The sequence below is a fragment of the Hemiscyllium ocellatum genome, chromosome 8 (genome assembly GCF_020745735.1).
Source record: "Hemiscyllium ocellatum isolate sHemOce1 chromosome 8, sHemOce1.pat.X.cur, whole genome shotgun sequence".
Taxonomy (NCBI): Eukaryota; Metazoa; Chordata; class Chondrichthyes; order Orectolobiformes; family Hemiscylliidae; genus Hemiscyllium; species Hemiscyllium ocellatum.
The window spans coordinates 77,031,877-77,046,647 of record NC_083408.1 but is presented as its reverse complement, the minus strand read 5'-3'; the positions used below and the strand labels follow the sequence as shown (position 1 = coordinate 77,046,647).

The 14,771-nt window shown below is 41.4% G+C and overlaps 1 protein-coding gene across 4 annotated transcripts in view; it reads left to right on the top strand.

Annotated features, from left to right (window-relative positions):
- The window catches only part of LOC132817939 (exocyst complex component 3-like), a 69,799-nt gene that overhangs the window by 43,934 nt on the left and 11,094 nt on the right, over window positions 1-14,771 (top strand). For all 4 annotated transcript variants that reach the window (XM_060828487.1, XM_060828489.1, XM_060828486.1 and 1 more), the window contains exons 6-7: window positions 6,938-7,038; window positions 12,562-12,642. In XM_060828487.1, coding sequence (XP_060684470.1) covers window positions 6,938-7,038; window positions 12,562-12,642 — 182 coding nt within the window. The remainder of the gene's footprint in view (window positions 1-6,937; window positions 7,039-12,561; window positions 12,643-14,771) is intronic.

The following is a 14,771-nucleotide window of genomic DNA, read 5'->3' as shown; positions in this document are numbered from 1 at the left end:
CAGGCCTTGATGAGACCACACCTTGTTGTGTGTCCATCTTTGATGCTCTGGTAATAGAGGGTGTGCAACGAAGTTTTACTAGACTGATTCCTGGGTGGACTTCACCAGTTTCCTCATTTTCCCTCCCCCCACCTTACCCCAGTTCCAAACTTCCAGCTCCGTGCCATCTTCATAATCTTCCTTCCAACCTATCTGCTCCACCCTCCTCTCTGACCTATCACCTTTACTCCTTCCTCCATCCACCTATTGCACTCCCAGCCCCACCCCCTCCCATTTATCTCCACACCCCCGAGGCTTCCGGCCTCATTCCTCATGAAGGGCTCCTGCCCGAAACGTTGATTTTCCTGCTCCTCGGTTGTTGCCTGACCTGCTATGCATTTCCAGCACCACTCTAATCTTGATTCCTGCGATTGCAAGGCTGATGTATGAAGCAATATTGAATTGAGTAGGATTAAATTCACTGGTATTTGGAAGAATGTGGGGAGAGATTACTCCCGGGGTTATGAGCTAGTGAGGGCAGGAATAGGAGGATAAAGCAGATGAATGCATGGCTGAGGACTGGTGTATGGGAGAAGGATTCACATTTTGGGATCATTGGTATCTTTTTTGGGGTGGAAGTAACCTGTACAAGAAGGACTGATTGCACTTATATTGGAAGGGGACTAATATACGGGCAGGGAGATTTGCCAGAGCTGCTCGGGATTTAAACTAGTAAGATGGGGGGTGGGACGCAAGGAGATAAGAAAGATTTCAATTGAGAAAAGAAGTGAGTCAAACAGTCAGGGCAGGCAGGGACAAAGCGGAGAGCACGGTAGGACTGATAAATAAATACAGTTTAATTTCAATGCGAGAGACCTAACCGGGAAGACAGATGAACTCAGGGCATAGATCGGAACATGGGACTGGGATATCATAGTGATTACAGAAATGTGGCTCAGGGATGGACAGCTTAACATTCCAGGATACAAATGCTATAGGAAGGACAAAGGGAGGCAAGAGAGGAGGGGGAGTGGCGTTTTTGATAAGGGATAGCATTATTGCTGTCATGAGGGAGGATATTCCCAGAAATACATCCAGAAAAGTTATTTGGGTGTAATGGAGAAATAAGAAAGGGATGATCACCTTATTGGGATTATATTATACACCCCCTAATAGTCAGAGGGAAATTGAGAAACAAATTTGTAAGTGTTATCTGTAAGAATAATAAGGTGGTTATGATCCAGGATTTTAACTTTCCAAACATAGACTGAGACTGCCATAGTGTTAAGGGTCTAGATGGAGAGGAATTTAAGTATGTACAAGACAATGTTCTGATTCAGTATGTGGATGTACCTACTACAGAAGGTGCAAAACATGATCTACTCTGTGGAAATAAGGCCCAGGATCTGATCAGATGTACCCTAGAACTCTGTGGGAAGCTAGGGAAGTGATTGCTGGGGCTATTGCTGAGAGATTTGTCTCATCGATAGTCAGATGAAAGATGCCAGAAGACTGGAGTTGGCTAACGTGATGCCACTGTTTAAGAAGGGTAGTAAGGAGAAGCCAGGGAAGTATAGACTGGTGAGCCCGATGTCTGTGGTGGGCAAGTTGTTGGAGGGAATCCTGAGGAACAGGATTTACAAGTATTTGGAAAGACAAGGGCTGATTACGGATAGTCAACATGGCTCTGTGCATATGAAATCATGTCTCACAAACTTGATTGAGTTTTTTGAAGAAGTAACAAAGAGGATTGAAGAGGGCAGAGCGGTAGATGTGATATATGTGGACTTCAGTAAGGCATTCAACAAGGTTCCCCATGGGAGACTGGTTAGCAAGGTTAGATCTCACAGAATACAGGGAGAACTAGCTATTTGGATACAGAACTGGTTCAAAGGTAGAAGACAGTGTGGTGGTGGAGGGTTGCTTTCCAGACTGGAGGCCTGTTACCAGCAGAGTGTTACAAGGATCAGTGCTGGGTCCACTACTTATCATCATTTATATAAATGATTTGGATGTGAGCATAAAAGGTATAGTTAGTACATTTGCAGATGATACCAAAATTGGAGATATAGTGGACAGTGAAGAAGGTTACCTCCGATTACAGCGGGATCTTGATCAGACGGGCCAATGGGCTGAGAAGTGGCAGATGGAATTTAATTTAGATAAATACAAGGTGCTGCATTTTGGGAAAGCAAATCTTAGCAGGACTTATACACTTAATGGTAAGGTCCGAGAGAATGTTGCTGAACAAAGAGACCTTGGAGTGCAGGTTCATGCTCCTTGAAAGTGGAGTCACAAGTAAATAGACTAGTGAAGAAGGTGTTTGGTATGCTTCCTTTATTGTTCAGAGTATTGAGTACAGGCATTGGAAAGTCATGTTGTGGCTGGACAGGACATTGGTTAGGCCACTTCTGCAATTCTGGTCTCCTTCCTATCGGAAGGATGTTGCGAAACTTGAAAGGGCTCAGAAAAGATTTACAAGGATGTTGCCAGGGTTGGAGGATTTGAGCTATAGGGAGAGGTTGAATAGGCTGGAGCTGTTTTCCCTGGACCATCGGAGGCTGAGGGGTGACCTTTATAGAGGCTTATAAAATCATGAGGGGCATGAATAGGGTAAATAGACAAAGTCTTTATTCCTGGTGTGTGGGAGTCAGAACTAGAGGGCATAGGTTTAGGGTGAGAGGGGAAAGATATAAAAGAGAGTAGTACGTGTATGGAATGAGTTGCCAGAGGAAGTGGTGGTGGCTAGTACAATTGCAACATTTAAAAGGCATCTGGATGGGTATATGAATAGGAAGGGTTTGGAGGGATATGGACCAGGTGCTGGCAGGTGGGACTAGACTGGATTGGGATATCTGGTCAGCATGGACAGGTTGGACGGAAGGGTCTGTTTCTGTGCTGTACATCTCTATGACTCTCTATATCTCATTGAAACCTATGAAGTTATAACAGAACTAGACCGGTTCAAGATTGAGCCAAAAAAAACTACAGATGCTGGAATCCAAAGTAGACTAGCAGGAGGCTGGAAGAGGTCTTATACCCGAAACATTGATTCTCCCACCTCCTGATGTTGTCTGGCTTGCTGTATTTGTCCAGCCTCTTGCTAGTTCAAGATAGAAACCACATTCTCATTGATTAGCAGAGTCCAGGCCGGTGGCAACGACTTGAGACCATGCAGAACTGAGTTTAGGAGAGAGTGGTGAGCCTGTGGAACTCGCTGGTTGTTTTGGCGTAAACCACATCCTCATTTAATGTTTTCAAAGAGTTAGACATCCTTCTCAGGGCTAAAGAGATCGAAGGACATGGGGGAGAGAGGGAGCTGCGTACTGAGTTGGATGGTCATGTTGAATGGCAGAGTAGGCTCAAAGGACCAAATAGCCAGCTTCTGTTTTCTGTTTGTATGTGCAGTGTATAGGAAGCAAAGACAATATCTGCACCGACAGTGTAAATGTATCCAATTTTAGTAAAACTGTCTGAAGTTTTCAATAACATAGTACCATCTATGGGTTGAATAAAAATACAATTGAACAAAGGAGGAGTTTATTTTATTTTAAACAAAACCAACAAAAACAAGACCTAACAACAATGAAAAGTTAGATTTATACTTTTTTCGAATAGATCCTTACAGGAAATGGAAATTTTAGGACACTCCTGGTTCCTGAAAGTAAAATCTTCTGAACAGCAGTCATACTGGACTCAAACTGTTAATTCTGTTTCTCACTCCCCCTTTGCTGCCAGACCTGCTGAGTTTGACCAGCGTTCTGTGTTTCATTTAAAACCTACACTGTGTTGTAAACGAAACATTATTAAGACCGAAACTGGGTGAAAAATATAAAAAGACAGTCCTCCAACCTCAGATTAATGTGTTCAAAGATACAGGAAGTACAAGCTGAAGGACATTGGGGCTAGGTACAGAAGCAGAACATAAGCAAGGGTAGAGCTGCTGTAAATATTTCTCTCGCTTGAAGATACATTGGATCAATGTCACCCAGGCTGAGGTGGGAAGCTTCTGCAGATGTGTGATGAAGATGTGTTCATGGAACTCTGATTTGCTGTGTGTTGTTGTCGATTGGTGATAAGCCCAAGAAGAAGAGCTGAAATTCTTCAGAAAGAAGACCATTTTGAAGAATTTTGTGACTTTATAGATTGACCTTAGCGAGTTTTGAGAAGATTTGTAGCTCAGGTTGAGGTTTTGGACGTAAGTCTGCTCGCTGAGCTGGAAGGTTCATTTCAAGACCTATTAGGTAACCTCTTCAGTGGGCCTCGGGCAAAACAGAGAAAAATCACCTATACCGCATATTCAAAAAGAATGGGTACCCAATGAACACAATCCACCAATTTCTCAGCAACAAACCCAAACAAGCAGACAAAACAGGACCAGAAACCCGAGCCACTCTCCCCTACATCAAAGACATCTCAGAAATGACTGCCAGACTACTCAGACCCTTTGGCATCATGGTAGCCCATAAACGCACAACACACTAAAATAGCAGCTAATGAACTTGAAAGACCCTAATGAGCTTGAAAGACAACAAGCAAAACTAATGTCATTTACAAAATACCATGCAAAGATATAACAAACACTACATTGGACAAAACAGGCAGAAAACTAGCCACCAGGATACATAAACACCAACTAGCCACAAAAAGACATGACCCTCTCTGTCTAGTATCCTTACATATGGATGAGGAAAGACACCATTTTAACTGGGACAACACATCCAGTTTAGGACAAGCCAAGACAAAGACATGCATGAGAATTCCTAGAAGCATAGCATTCCAACTGGAATTCTCAACAAACACATCGAGTTAGACCCCATTTACCACCCCCTGTGAGAAGGAACTGGAAGTGACTTCACTACAGGAAATGCCATCACCAAAGAAATCTAAACATATAAATAGAAAGCAGGAATTATCAGCAATGTTTTGCCTGAGGCCCACTGAAGATGTTACCTAGTAGGGTGACGAAACGTCTGGAAATGAACCTTCCAGCTCAGCAAGCAAACCTACATCCAATAGATTGACCTGATTGCTGAGACCATTTGTAAGACTTGTTTTATCTATTTCTGCCATTGATGCATAAGTTGATAGCTTGTAATCAATTGCACTTTGCCCATGACTATGTTTATAATGTTGACTTTGTGTTTTAGAGAGTAGAAGATCTACTAAGATAGTTTAAATTCTTGTGTTGAATCTCATGGTTTCATTCTTCCAGTAAATAATGAGATTTCAGGTTTCTTATTTTCATAAAAAGTTGTTATTGATTATAAGAAGGTCAAGGCACTTCACAGGAACATTTAGAAAACAAAGTGGGTCAAATGTGAGGTGGTGGTGTGAAAAGTTACCAAAGTTTGCGCTGGGCACATTAGGGTGGCAAGGTGGCTTGGTGGTTAGCACTGTTGCCACACATGCCAGGGACCTGGATTTGATTCCAGTCTCTGGCGACTGTCTGTGTGGAGTTTGTATATTCTCCCATGTCTGCATGGGTTTCCTCTCAGTGGTTTCTTCCTATAGTCCAAAAATGTGCAGATTAAGTGGACTGGCCATGCTAAATTTCCTAGACTGTCCAGGGACATACAGCTAGGTGGATTAGCCATGGGAAATGCAGGGTAGGGGGTTGGGTCTGGGTGGGGATGGTCTTTGGAGTGCTGGTGTGGAGCTGGTGGGCCAAATAGCCTGCATCCACTCGGGAGGTTCTAAGATACTATTCTGTGTATGGTTTAAAAGGTGCCTCAAAGGAGCATAGTGAGGTGCAGAGTCAGAGAGGTATAGGAAGAATACTGCTGAAAATGTGTTGCTGGTTAAAGCACAGCAGGTTAGGCAGCATCCAAGGAACAGGAAATTCGACGTTTCAGGCATAAGCCCTTCATCAGCCTTCCTGATGAAGGGCTTATGCCCGAAACGTCGAATTTCCTGTTCCTTGGATGCTGCCTAACCTGCTGTGCTTTAACCAGCAACACATTTTCAGCTGTGATCTCCAGCATCTGCAGACCTCACTTTTATCCCGAAGATTTTATAGGAAGAATACTCCTGAGCTTGAGCCTTTATAACTGAAGGCACAGGTGCCAAAGGTGGATTAAGTATTGTTGGAAATGGAAGGTCATCTAAAATTGGAGACCAGATGTATCAGTGAGCCTCTGTAGAGGTTAGAATGTGGGAGATGGTACAGACAAGGATTTGAGTTAAAAAATGAGCTGCGACAGGGATGAAGTTGAGAAAATAACATGTGATAGCAACCCACAACTACGACAACTAGCACCTGAGCTACAAATGTTTATGCAAACCTTGAACAGCAGTTCCAACTAGAACTTTCAAGGTCTTTTTTGTTTTTGTTTTTTTTTCCCTTTTTTAAAACTTTAAGGTGAAAGAAAGTAATAGAAGTCTATGGCACAAAAAAGGGCCATTTGGCCCATTAAGTTTGTGCTGATTGAAAACAACCACCTGACCCATTTTCCAACCTAATCATGTGAGCCGTGATCTTCTTTTAATGGTGGAGCAGGTTCAAGGGGCTGAAATCCTACTCCTGTTTCTGTTTGTTATGGTTTTGTAGCACTTGGCCCATAGTTTTGGCATCACAAGTGTACATCTTAATATCAACAATGTCAACATGTCTGCCTCTACTGTCCTTACAGGTATCATGGCCTGGTTTCCCATCATCTTCACATCTCTTGTAAACATCCCACCTCTTAGCTTAAAATTCTGCCTCCCATCATTGATCCCTCCACCAAAGGGAAATGTTTCTTAGATGGAATTCTTTCTTGAAGATGCTGACAATTCCCCCTAGGGTCAGCACAATAAGAGTGGGTCTGGTATCTTGTATAGTAGTCACCACTTACTCACTGATTTTGTGAATCATTACATTATATACGTTTTGTAAATTTAGTCAGCTTTATTAAGCTAGATATTGTATGAATGTACAATAATTGTAATGTCATTCCTGAATGATTTTATTTTGCAGATGGTTTATGAATGTCTGAAAAACGCAGACCACATCAGCAAAGAACTGAAGGGCAAAGCTTTGCATATCTGCTTTGATGAATTAGAAAATTTAATACACCGGTAATTTTTATACTAACATTGTAGTCTGTTTTAGAGTCATTTGTTTCATAGTCTTGATGGCACTGGAGATTTTGTACCAGAATCACTTAATCTTTCCAAGCAAAATTGCATTGATTAAAGTGCATGGCTATTAAACCAGTATGAAAGTAGAAGTTGTTCCACAGGAAATAAATTAAATGTACAAACAAAGGAACAAGGGGAAGGAACAGGCCTTTTAGCCCCTTAAGCTTGCTGTCCTATTTAAAAATATCATAGCTGATCTGATGTAACCACAAGTCAATTCTGCTACCTACTTCTGATGAACTTTTTCATCCCCTTGCTTACCAAGGATCTATTAACCTCTGTCATTCAAATGTTATACAAATCTATTAACCTCTGTCATACAAATGTTCTCAAAGGTTCTGCTTCCACCACCTTTTCAGGAAAAGTGTTCCAAAGACGTTCTACCTATGAGAAAAAAATTTATCACATTACTGTTTTAAATAGTCGGTCCCTTTAGTTTTAGACAGTGACCCCTAGTTGTCTATTCTTCCAGAAGAGGAAACATTGTCTCCATATCGAACTTGCCAAGACTTCTTGGATCTTGTATGTTTCAAGCAAGTTGCTCCTTACTTGAATGCAAGTTTATTCTGTCCAGAATAAAAACTCAGTGCTGGAGGAATTCAGCATCTATAAAGAGAGAAACAAAATTAATATGACTCACTGAAAGAAGGGTTTTTATATAGGACTCAAAAATGAAACCGTTTTGATGTCCACAAATTTTGCCAGAGCACCTATGTTTCTCCAAAATTCTTTTTGTTCCTGATCCCCAGCATCTGCAGTATTTTGTTTATTCTATCCAACCCTTCCTCCGAGGATAACACATTCAATCCAGTCTGATAATCCTTCTCTGACTTTCCATGCATTTACATGCTTTTTCATATAAGGAGACCAATACTCTACATAATGCTCCAATTGTAATCTCATCAATGCCATATATAACTGAAGTCCAAACTAACCTTGCACCAAAATTCTATTAGCTTTCCTAGTTATTTACTGTATCTGCATATTAGCTCTTAACAATTTGCAGATCCCTGTGTGTCTCAGCTCTGCAAACTCTCACTATTTAAATAATATACTTTATTATTCTACCTGCCAAAATGGACAGTTTCTCAGTTTCACACAGTACACTCTATTTGCCACACTTTTGCTCAGTCACTTTTTTCTAGATTAGATTACTTAGTGTGGAAACAGGCCCTTCGGCCTAACAAGTCCACACCAACCCTCTGAAGAGCAACCCACCTTCACCCCTTCACCTAACACTATGGGCAATTTAGCATAGCCAATTCACCTAGCCTGCACATTTGTTTTTGGACTGTGGGAGGAAACCAGAGCACCCAGACACTGGAAGAACGTGCAAACTCTACAGACAGTTGCCTGAGGTGGGAATTGAACCCGGGTCTCTGGCACTGTGAGGCAGCAGTGCTAACCACCGTGCCGTCCCGAAACCTATCTATATCATTTGCAGCCTTGTATGTCCACTCCAAAACTTAGCTCTTTTTATCTTCCTTTTCATTACCTACCTTTTGTTTCATCAGTAAATTTGTCAACTGTACATTCCATTATTTCAAATCAGTTTTAGGAATTATAAGTAGTTAAGGTTCCAGCACTAATCCGAATGGAACACCACTCATTGCAATCTCCCATCCTGAAAAATGTCAGTTTTTGCCCACTCTCTAGTTGGCTAACAGTAAGCAATCTTCAATCCATCCCAATATTCTGTGCTCCTATACTATAAAGTTTTATTTTCTGCAATCATTTTTGATGTGGCACTTCATCAAATGCTTTCTGGAAATCTAAGTGCATCTTACAGTTCCCCTGTGTCCACAGGACATGTTATTTCCTCAAAGTACTCCAGTTTGGTAAAATATGAATCTTCCAGTGTGAAAGCATATTGGCACTGCCTGATTACGTTGAATTTATCTAAAGCCCCTGCTATAACGTCTTTCAATGTAGCCTCTAACATTTTTCTCTTGTCAGATGTTAAGCCAACTGGCTTGGAGTTTCCTGGTTTCTGTCTATTTTCCCCTTTTTAGAAATGAGCTATTATAAAAATATAAACTAACTAAATAAATTATCTTCCAATCTAATCGGCCCTTGTCCAAATGAAGGTTAAACCTTTCAGCTCTGTCACTGACTGATTTTATATTTGTGTTGGCTGTGCAGCCAGGAACATAAGGAATCTTAATAATCCTCATTGAAATGTTTTCAATCCTAATCTGCATGCTTTCAATCTTTTTATCATTTTTGTTACTCATTTTTTGAAAATAATATAAGTTCATAAATAATGAAATGCCGTGCCATTCAGTATTTCCTGTCATTCAAAGTGGTAGGAGGCTGCAACTTCAAGTTGCAGGGCAGAGGAAGAATCCTTCATCGCATTTAATAAAAAAAATTGAATTTATACTTGAGGTGCCATAGCACACTGGGCTGTAAAACCAAGAGCTGCAAAGTGGGATTATTTGGGTCTTTTTCAGTTGACATAAGCACAGTAAGCAATTAGCTTCCGTGTATTCTATAAATCTTACTTCATTTTTGGGTGTAAATTTATCGCTGTTGACAGGGTATTTGGTCATTTAGTCTTTATCAATGTTTATGCTTTATGTGAGCCTCCCACCCTACTTCAACCTTGCAAGTCATTCTGTTACAATGCATGATTCATCAGCAGGAATTGGCTATGATGTGATTAATGAATTGTGGACATTGTTTGGATTATGCAAACTTTCTACTGTAAGGATATAGTGATTTTCTATTAGCAGTCTTTTACAGGATGATTTTCCATAGCAGTTTTCATAACGTAATTTCCTATAGCGCAAGGTTGCAACCGTCATGTTACAGCAGGACAACCTGTATCTACATAATTTGGAGAGGCCGGTATTGGACTTGGGTGTACAAAGTTAAAAATCACACAACACCAGGTTATAGTCCAACAGATTTAATTGGAAGCACTAGCTTTTGGAGCACTGCTCCTTTATCAGGTGGTTGTGGAGGACACAATTGTAAGACACAGAATTTATAGCAAAAGTTTACAGTGTGATGTAACTGAAATTATACATTGAAAAATACTTTGATTGTTTGTTAAGTCTCTCATCTGTTAGAATGACCATGATAGTTTCACTTCTTTCATATGTAAATCACAAAACATTTTTTAAAAGTTACCTTCTTAGGTTAACTGTAACAGTTGGTGTCAGCCAAGATAATATGTTGAAGGTGTTAGCCCCCTGTGTTCTGTTGTCTGTGCCACAATGTTTAAACTGATTCTAATCTAAAAAATGAGTTCAGAGTCTTGCATGGATTCATGCAGTTTTTGAGCAATGTACATTGTAAATCTGCAAGTACAAATTCAACCCACAAACGTGTTTGTTTGTGTGTGTCTGCCTGTCTGTCTGTGAGTATATGTGTGTATGTGTGAGTATAAAGGGATCTAAGTGTGTGTGTGTCTGTGTGTGTGTAGTGCAATGGTGGTCACCTGTAGTGTGACATGAACCCCAAGTCCCGGTTGAGGCCCTCCCTATGGGTACTGAACTTAGCTGTCAGTCTCTGCTCAGCCAATTTTCGCTGCAGCCTGTCCGAAGTCCGCCTTGGAGGATGGTCACCTGAAGGTCCAAGGTTGAATGTCCTGGACTGCTGAAGTGTTCTCCAAATAAGATGGAACACTCCTAACTGTTGATTGTTGTCCGGTGCCCATTCATCCATTGCCATAGCCTCTGCTTGGTTTCACCAATGTACCATGCCTCAGGCCATCCTTGTCTGCAGCGTATGAGATAAACAACGTTGGCTGAGTCACATGAGTACCTGCCATGTACAAGGTGGGAGGTGTCCCCACGCGTAATGGTGGTATCCATGTCCATACTCTGACACATCATGCAGCACCTGCCATGACAGGGTTGTATGGAGTTGGCCTGAAAGCCGGGCAGTTTGCTATGAACAATGATCTGTTTGAGGTTTGGTGGTTGTTTAAAGGCGAGCAGTGGAGGTGTGGGAAAGGTCTTGGTGAGGTGCTCATCCTTGTTGATAATGTGTTGCAGGTTGCGAAGAACATGGCGTAGTTTTTCTCCTCCTAGGAAGTACTGGACAATGAAGGGTACCCTGTCGGCTGCAGCGTATGTCTGTCTCCTGAGGAGGTCATTACAGTTCCTTGCTGTGGCACGTCGGAACTGACAGTCGATGAGTTGCGCATCCCTGAGTACTTCCAGGTGCCCGTCATGTTCCTCCTCATCTGAACAGATCCAGTGTACATGTAGGGCTTGTCCATACGGGATGGCTGTTTTAATGTTTTGGTGGAAGCTGGAGAAGTGTAGCATTATGAGATTGTCTGAGGGCTTGCAGTAAAGTGTGGTGCTGAGGTGCCCATCTTTGATGGAGATGCTGTGTACCAAAATAAGAATAGTCCATGAGTTTGATGATGGGATGAAACTTGTTGATATCACTGTGTATATTTATCAGTGACTCCTCGTCATGGGTCCAGAAAAAGAAAATGTCATCAATATACCTGGTGTATAATGTTGGTTGGAGGTCCTGCATAGAGAAGAAGTCTTGTTCGAACCTGTGCATGAAGATGTTGGCAAATTTGGTCTCACTCACTCACTCATTCTCACACATCCTCACTCACTCACTCTCACACATCCACACTCTCTCTCACACACTCCCAACTTTACACTCACACACACATATACACTCTCACAGACACTCCAAACCACCCCCTCCCACCCCACCCAGACACACATACACACAAACTTTATGGCACAGACAACAGAACACAGGGGGCTAACACCTTCAACATCTTATCTGGTCTAACCTGAGTTACAGTTAACCTGAGAATGTAATTTTCAAAAAAGATTTTGTGATTTTACATATGAAAGAAGTAAACCTATCATGGTCATTCTAACAGATGAGAGACTTGGCAAACAATCAAAGTATTTTTCAATGTATAATTTCAGTTACTTCACACTGTAAACTTTTGCTATAAATTCTGTGTCTTATAATTGTGTCCTCTACAATCACCTGATGAAGGAGCAGCACTCTGAAAGCTAGTGTGCTTCCAATTAAACCTGTTGGACTATAACCTGGTGTTGTGTGATATTTTTTAATGATCTTGTTAGCATTATCAACAGCAGCTTTTATTTAGATAACGCTTTCAGTGTAATAAAATATCCTAAGGCAGTCCACAGGAGTGCTTCATCCAACATGTAACACTGTTTGGAAATGGGATATAAAAAATAGATTCAGGAATTTTGCCCTTTCCATATTTACCTTTGGCAAGTGATTCCACCTATTAGAAGTATTCAATTTAATCTCTTGTTTTCACTTTTGATGTCACCATTGAGGATTAAGTATGCTGGTAAATTGGGACTTGGTTAAATTTGGAGTAATTATTTATGGAGGGGTAAATTATTTTATGTTGGAATAAATGTTTTATTATTTAAAATACCACACTTTATTTTCATTACGATTAAACAGACTAATTTTGATTTATTTTTCAAGCTATCATCAGGACCTCGTAATGAGCAAGCCAAATGCAGTGCCTGTTTTGGTGGTAGGCCTCAACACCTGTATTGACTTGAGGTAATTTATTCTAATGACTGACTGACTGATTATTAAACAGCATAAATAACATTATATTTCTGTTAGTATCCCTCTGGAAATCTGGAATTAAGAGTCTATTGATGACCATGAATCCATTGTCAATTGTCGGAAAAGCCCATCTGGTTCACTCGTGTCCTCTAGGGAAGAAAACTGCGATCTTTACCTGGTCTGGTCTACATGTGACTCCAGATCCACAACAACATGGCTGACTCTTAATCACCCTCTAGGCAATTAGGGATGGGCAATAAATACTGGCCCAGCTAGCAATGCCCACATCCCATGAATGAATAAAAGATAAGAGAGAGTTAGAATGTCAAAATAATTCATTTTCAATTAACTGCTTTGAAATGTAGTTGCTGTTCCAGTGTACAAATGGATCTAAACAAAGAGTGAGAAAATGCTCCAGTACTTTGGGCTTTTTTTTTAATGGTTATTGATCATTAGAAAACTGGTAGAATTCCCTTCCTCCTCGTCAGATAATAACTGTTGGATCTTTTATGTCCAACTGGACCTTAATGTAACACTGTGTTAGTCTTACATTAAATTGTCAGCCCTGAAAATGTTCTGAAGGCTTCAGGGACACGTTAGGCACTGGAGTGGACCAGCACCTGCAGCGTCCTCTGCCATTCGATTAAGTGTGTTCTGCAACTTAATTCTATCTACCTATTGCCCAATACGTTAACTGTGAATTACTCTACATGGAAGAATTTCAAATTTCAACTACCCTTGTGGTATTTTTTCGGCGGCCGTTGGAGTGGGAGGAGCAACAGCAAGGACCAGTGCCCTGACAGGAAGGTAAACTTTGTAAATATAAAAACTTGGAAGTTTCAGGTATATATTTTGGCAGCAGCTGAATCCCAAGACACGATACATGTAGTGTCTCCCACCCACCCTCCACCTCTAACCCAAAAAAAGGATTCTCGTGTTGCTAAGGTAAGGTGTTTGAATTGATATTTCTTGTGTATTGTGTGATTGATTAAAAGTTTACTATTAGTTGGTTAATTGAATAAGACGACAGAGAAGTACTAGAAATTATTTAAGTCATATATTTGTATAATTAATTAAATAAGTAGAGCTGGCTGGACAGGTGATGTGCTGGAGCTGTACGATGTGGGAGCAGGCTGATCCCCTTGTGAATGGCAGTGACCACATCTGCAGCTAGTGTTCGTTGTTGGAAGAACTCTGGATCAGAATTGATGATCTGGAATCTGAGCTTCAAACACTGCGACACACCCAGGAGAGTTACCTGGGCGCTTTGTTTCAGAAGACAGTCACACCCGGCAGGTTATGTAGTTCAAATTCAGTCAATGATCAGGAACAACAGAGTGTAATTGTAAGTGAGGCAGGTAGGGGGATTCTGAGTTCAGGAGTGGAAGAGCCTCAACACTTGATCTTGTCCAACAGGTATAAGATTTTTGTTCCCTGTATGGATAAAGAAAGGGGCTGTGGACAGGATGAGTCAGCTGACGACGGCACCATGATGCCATTCAAGAGGGGGGAGCAAAAAGACAAGTAGGGATATAGGGGATTCAGGGGACACGGGAATCTATAATTTGGGGGACATGTAGTATCTTTTGTGAGCTGGATCAGGAGTTTCCACATGGTGTGTTGCCTGTCTGGTGCCAGGGTGCAGGACATCTCCGACCGGCTTGAAAGGATATTGGAGCAAGATTGAGAGGATCCAGTTTTAGTGGTCCATGTTGGCACTAATGACATAGGCAAAGTAGGAAGGAAGACCTGTTTAGGGAGTATCATGCACTAGGAAGGAAATTGAAGAAAATATCCTCGAGGTCATAATCTCTGGTTTACTGCCTGAGCCACGTGCAAATTGGAATAGGGAGAAGAAAATTAGAGAAGTAAACACATGACTAAGAGATTGGTGTGGGAAAGAGGGATTCCATTTCATGGGACATTGGGATCAGTTTTGCCACCGGGGGGATCTGTACCAATGGGACGGTCTCCACCTGAACCAATATGGAACCAGTGTTCTGGCCAAAAGGATTAATAGGGTGGTCACTAGGACTTTACACTTGAGTCTGGGGGGAAGGGAAAGGGGACGCAACAGGGAGTATGGAGTCAAGTAGAAAGAAAAGCAGCAGTTTAGCAAG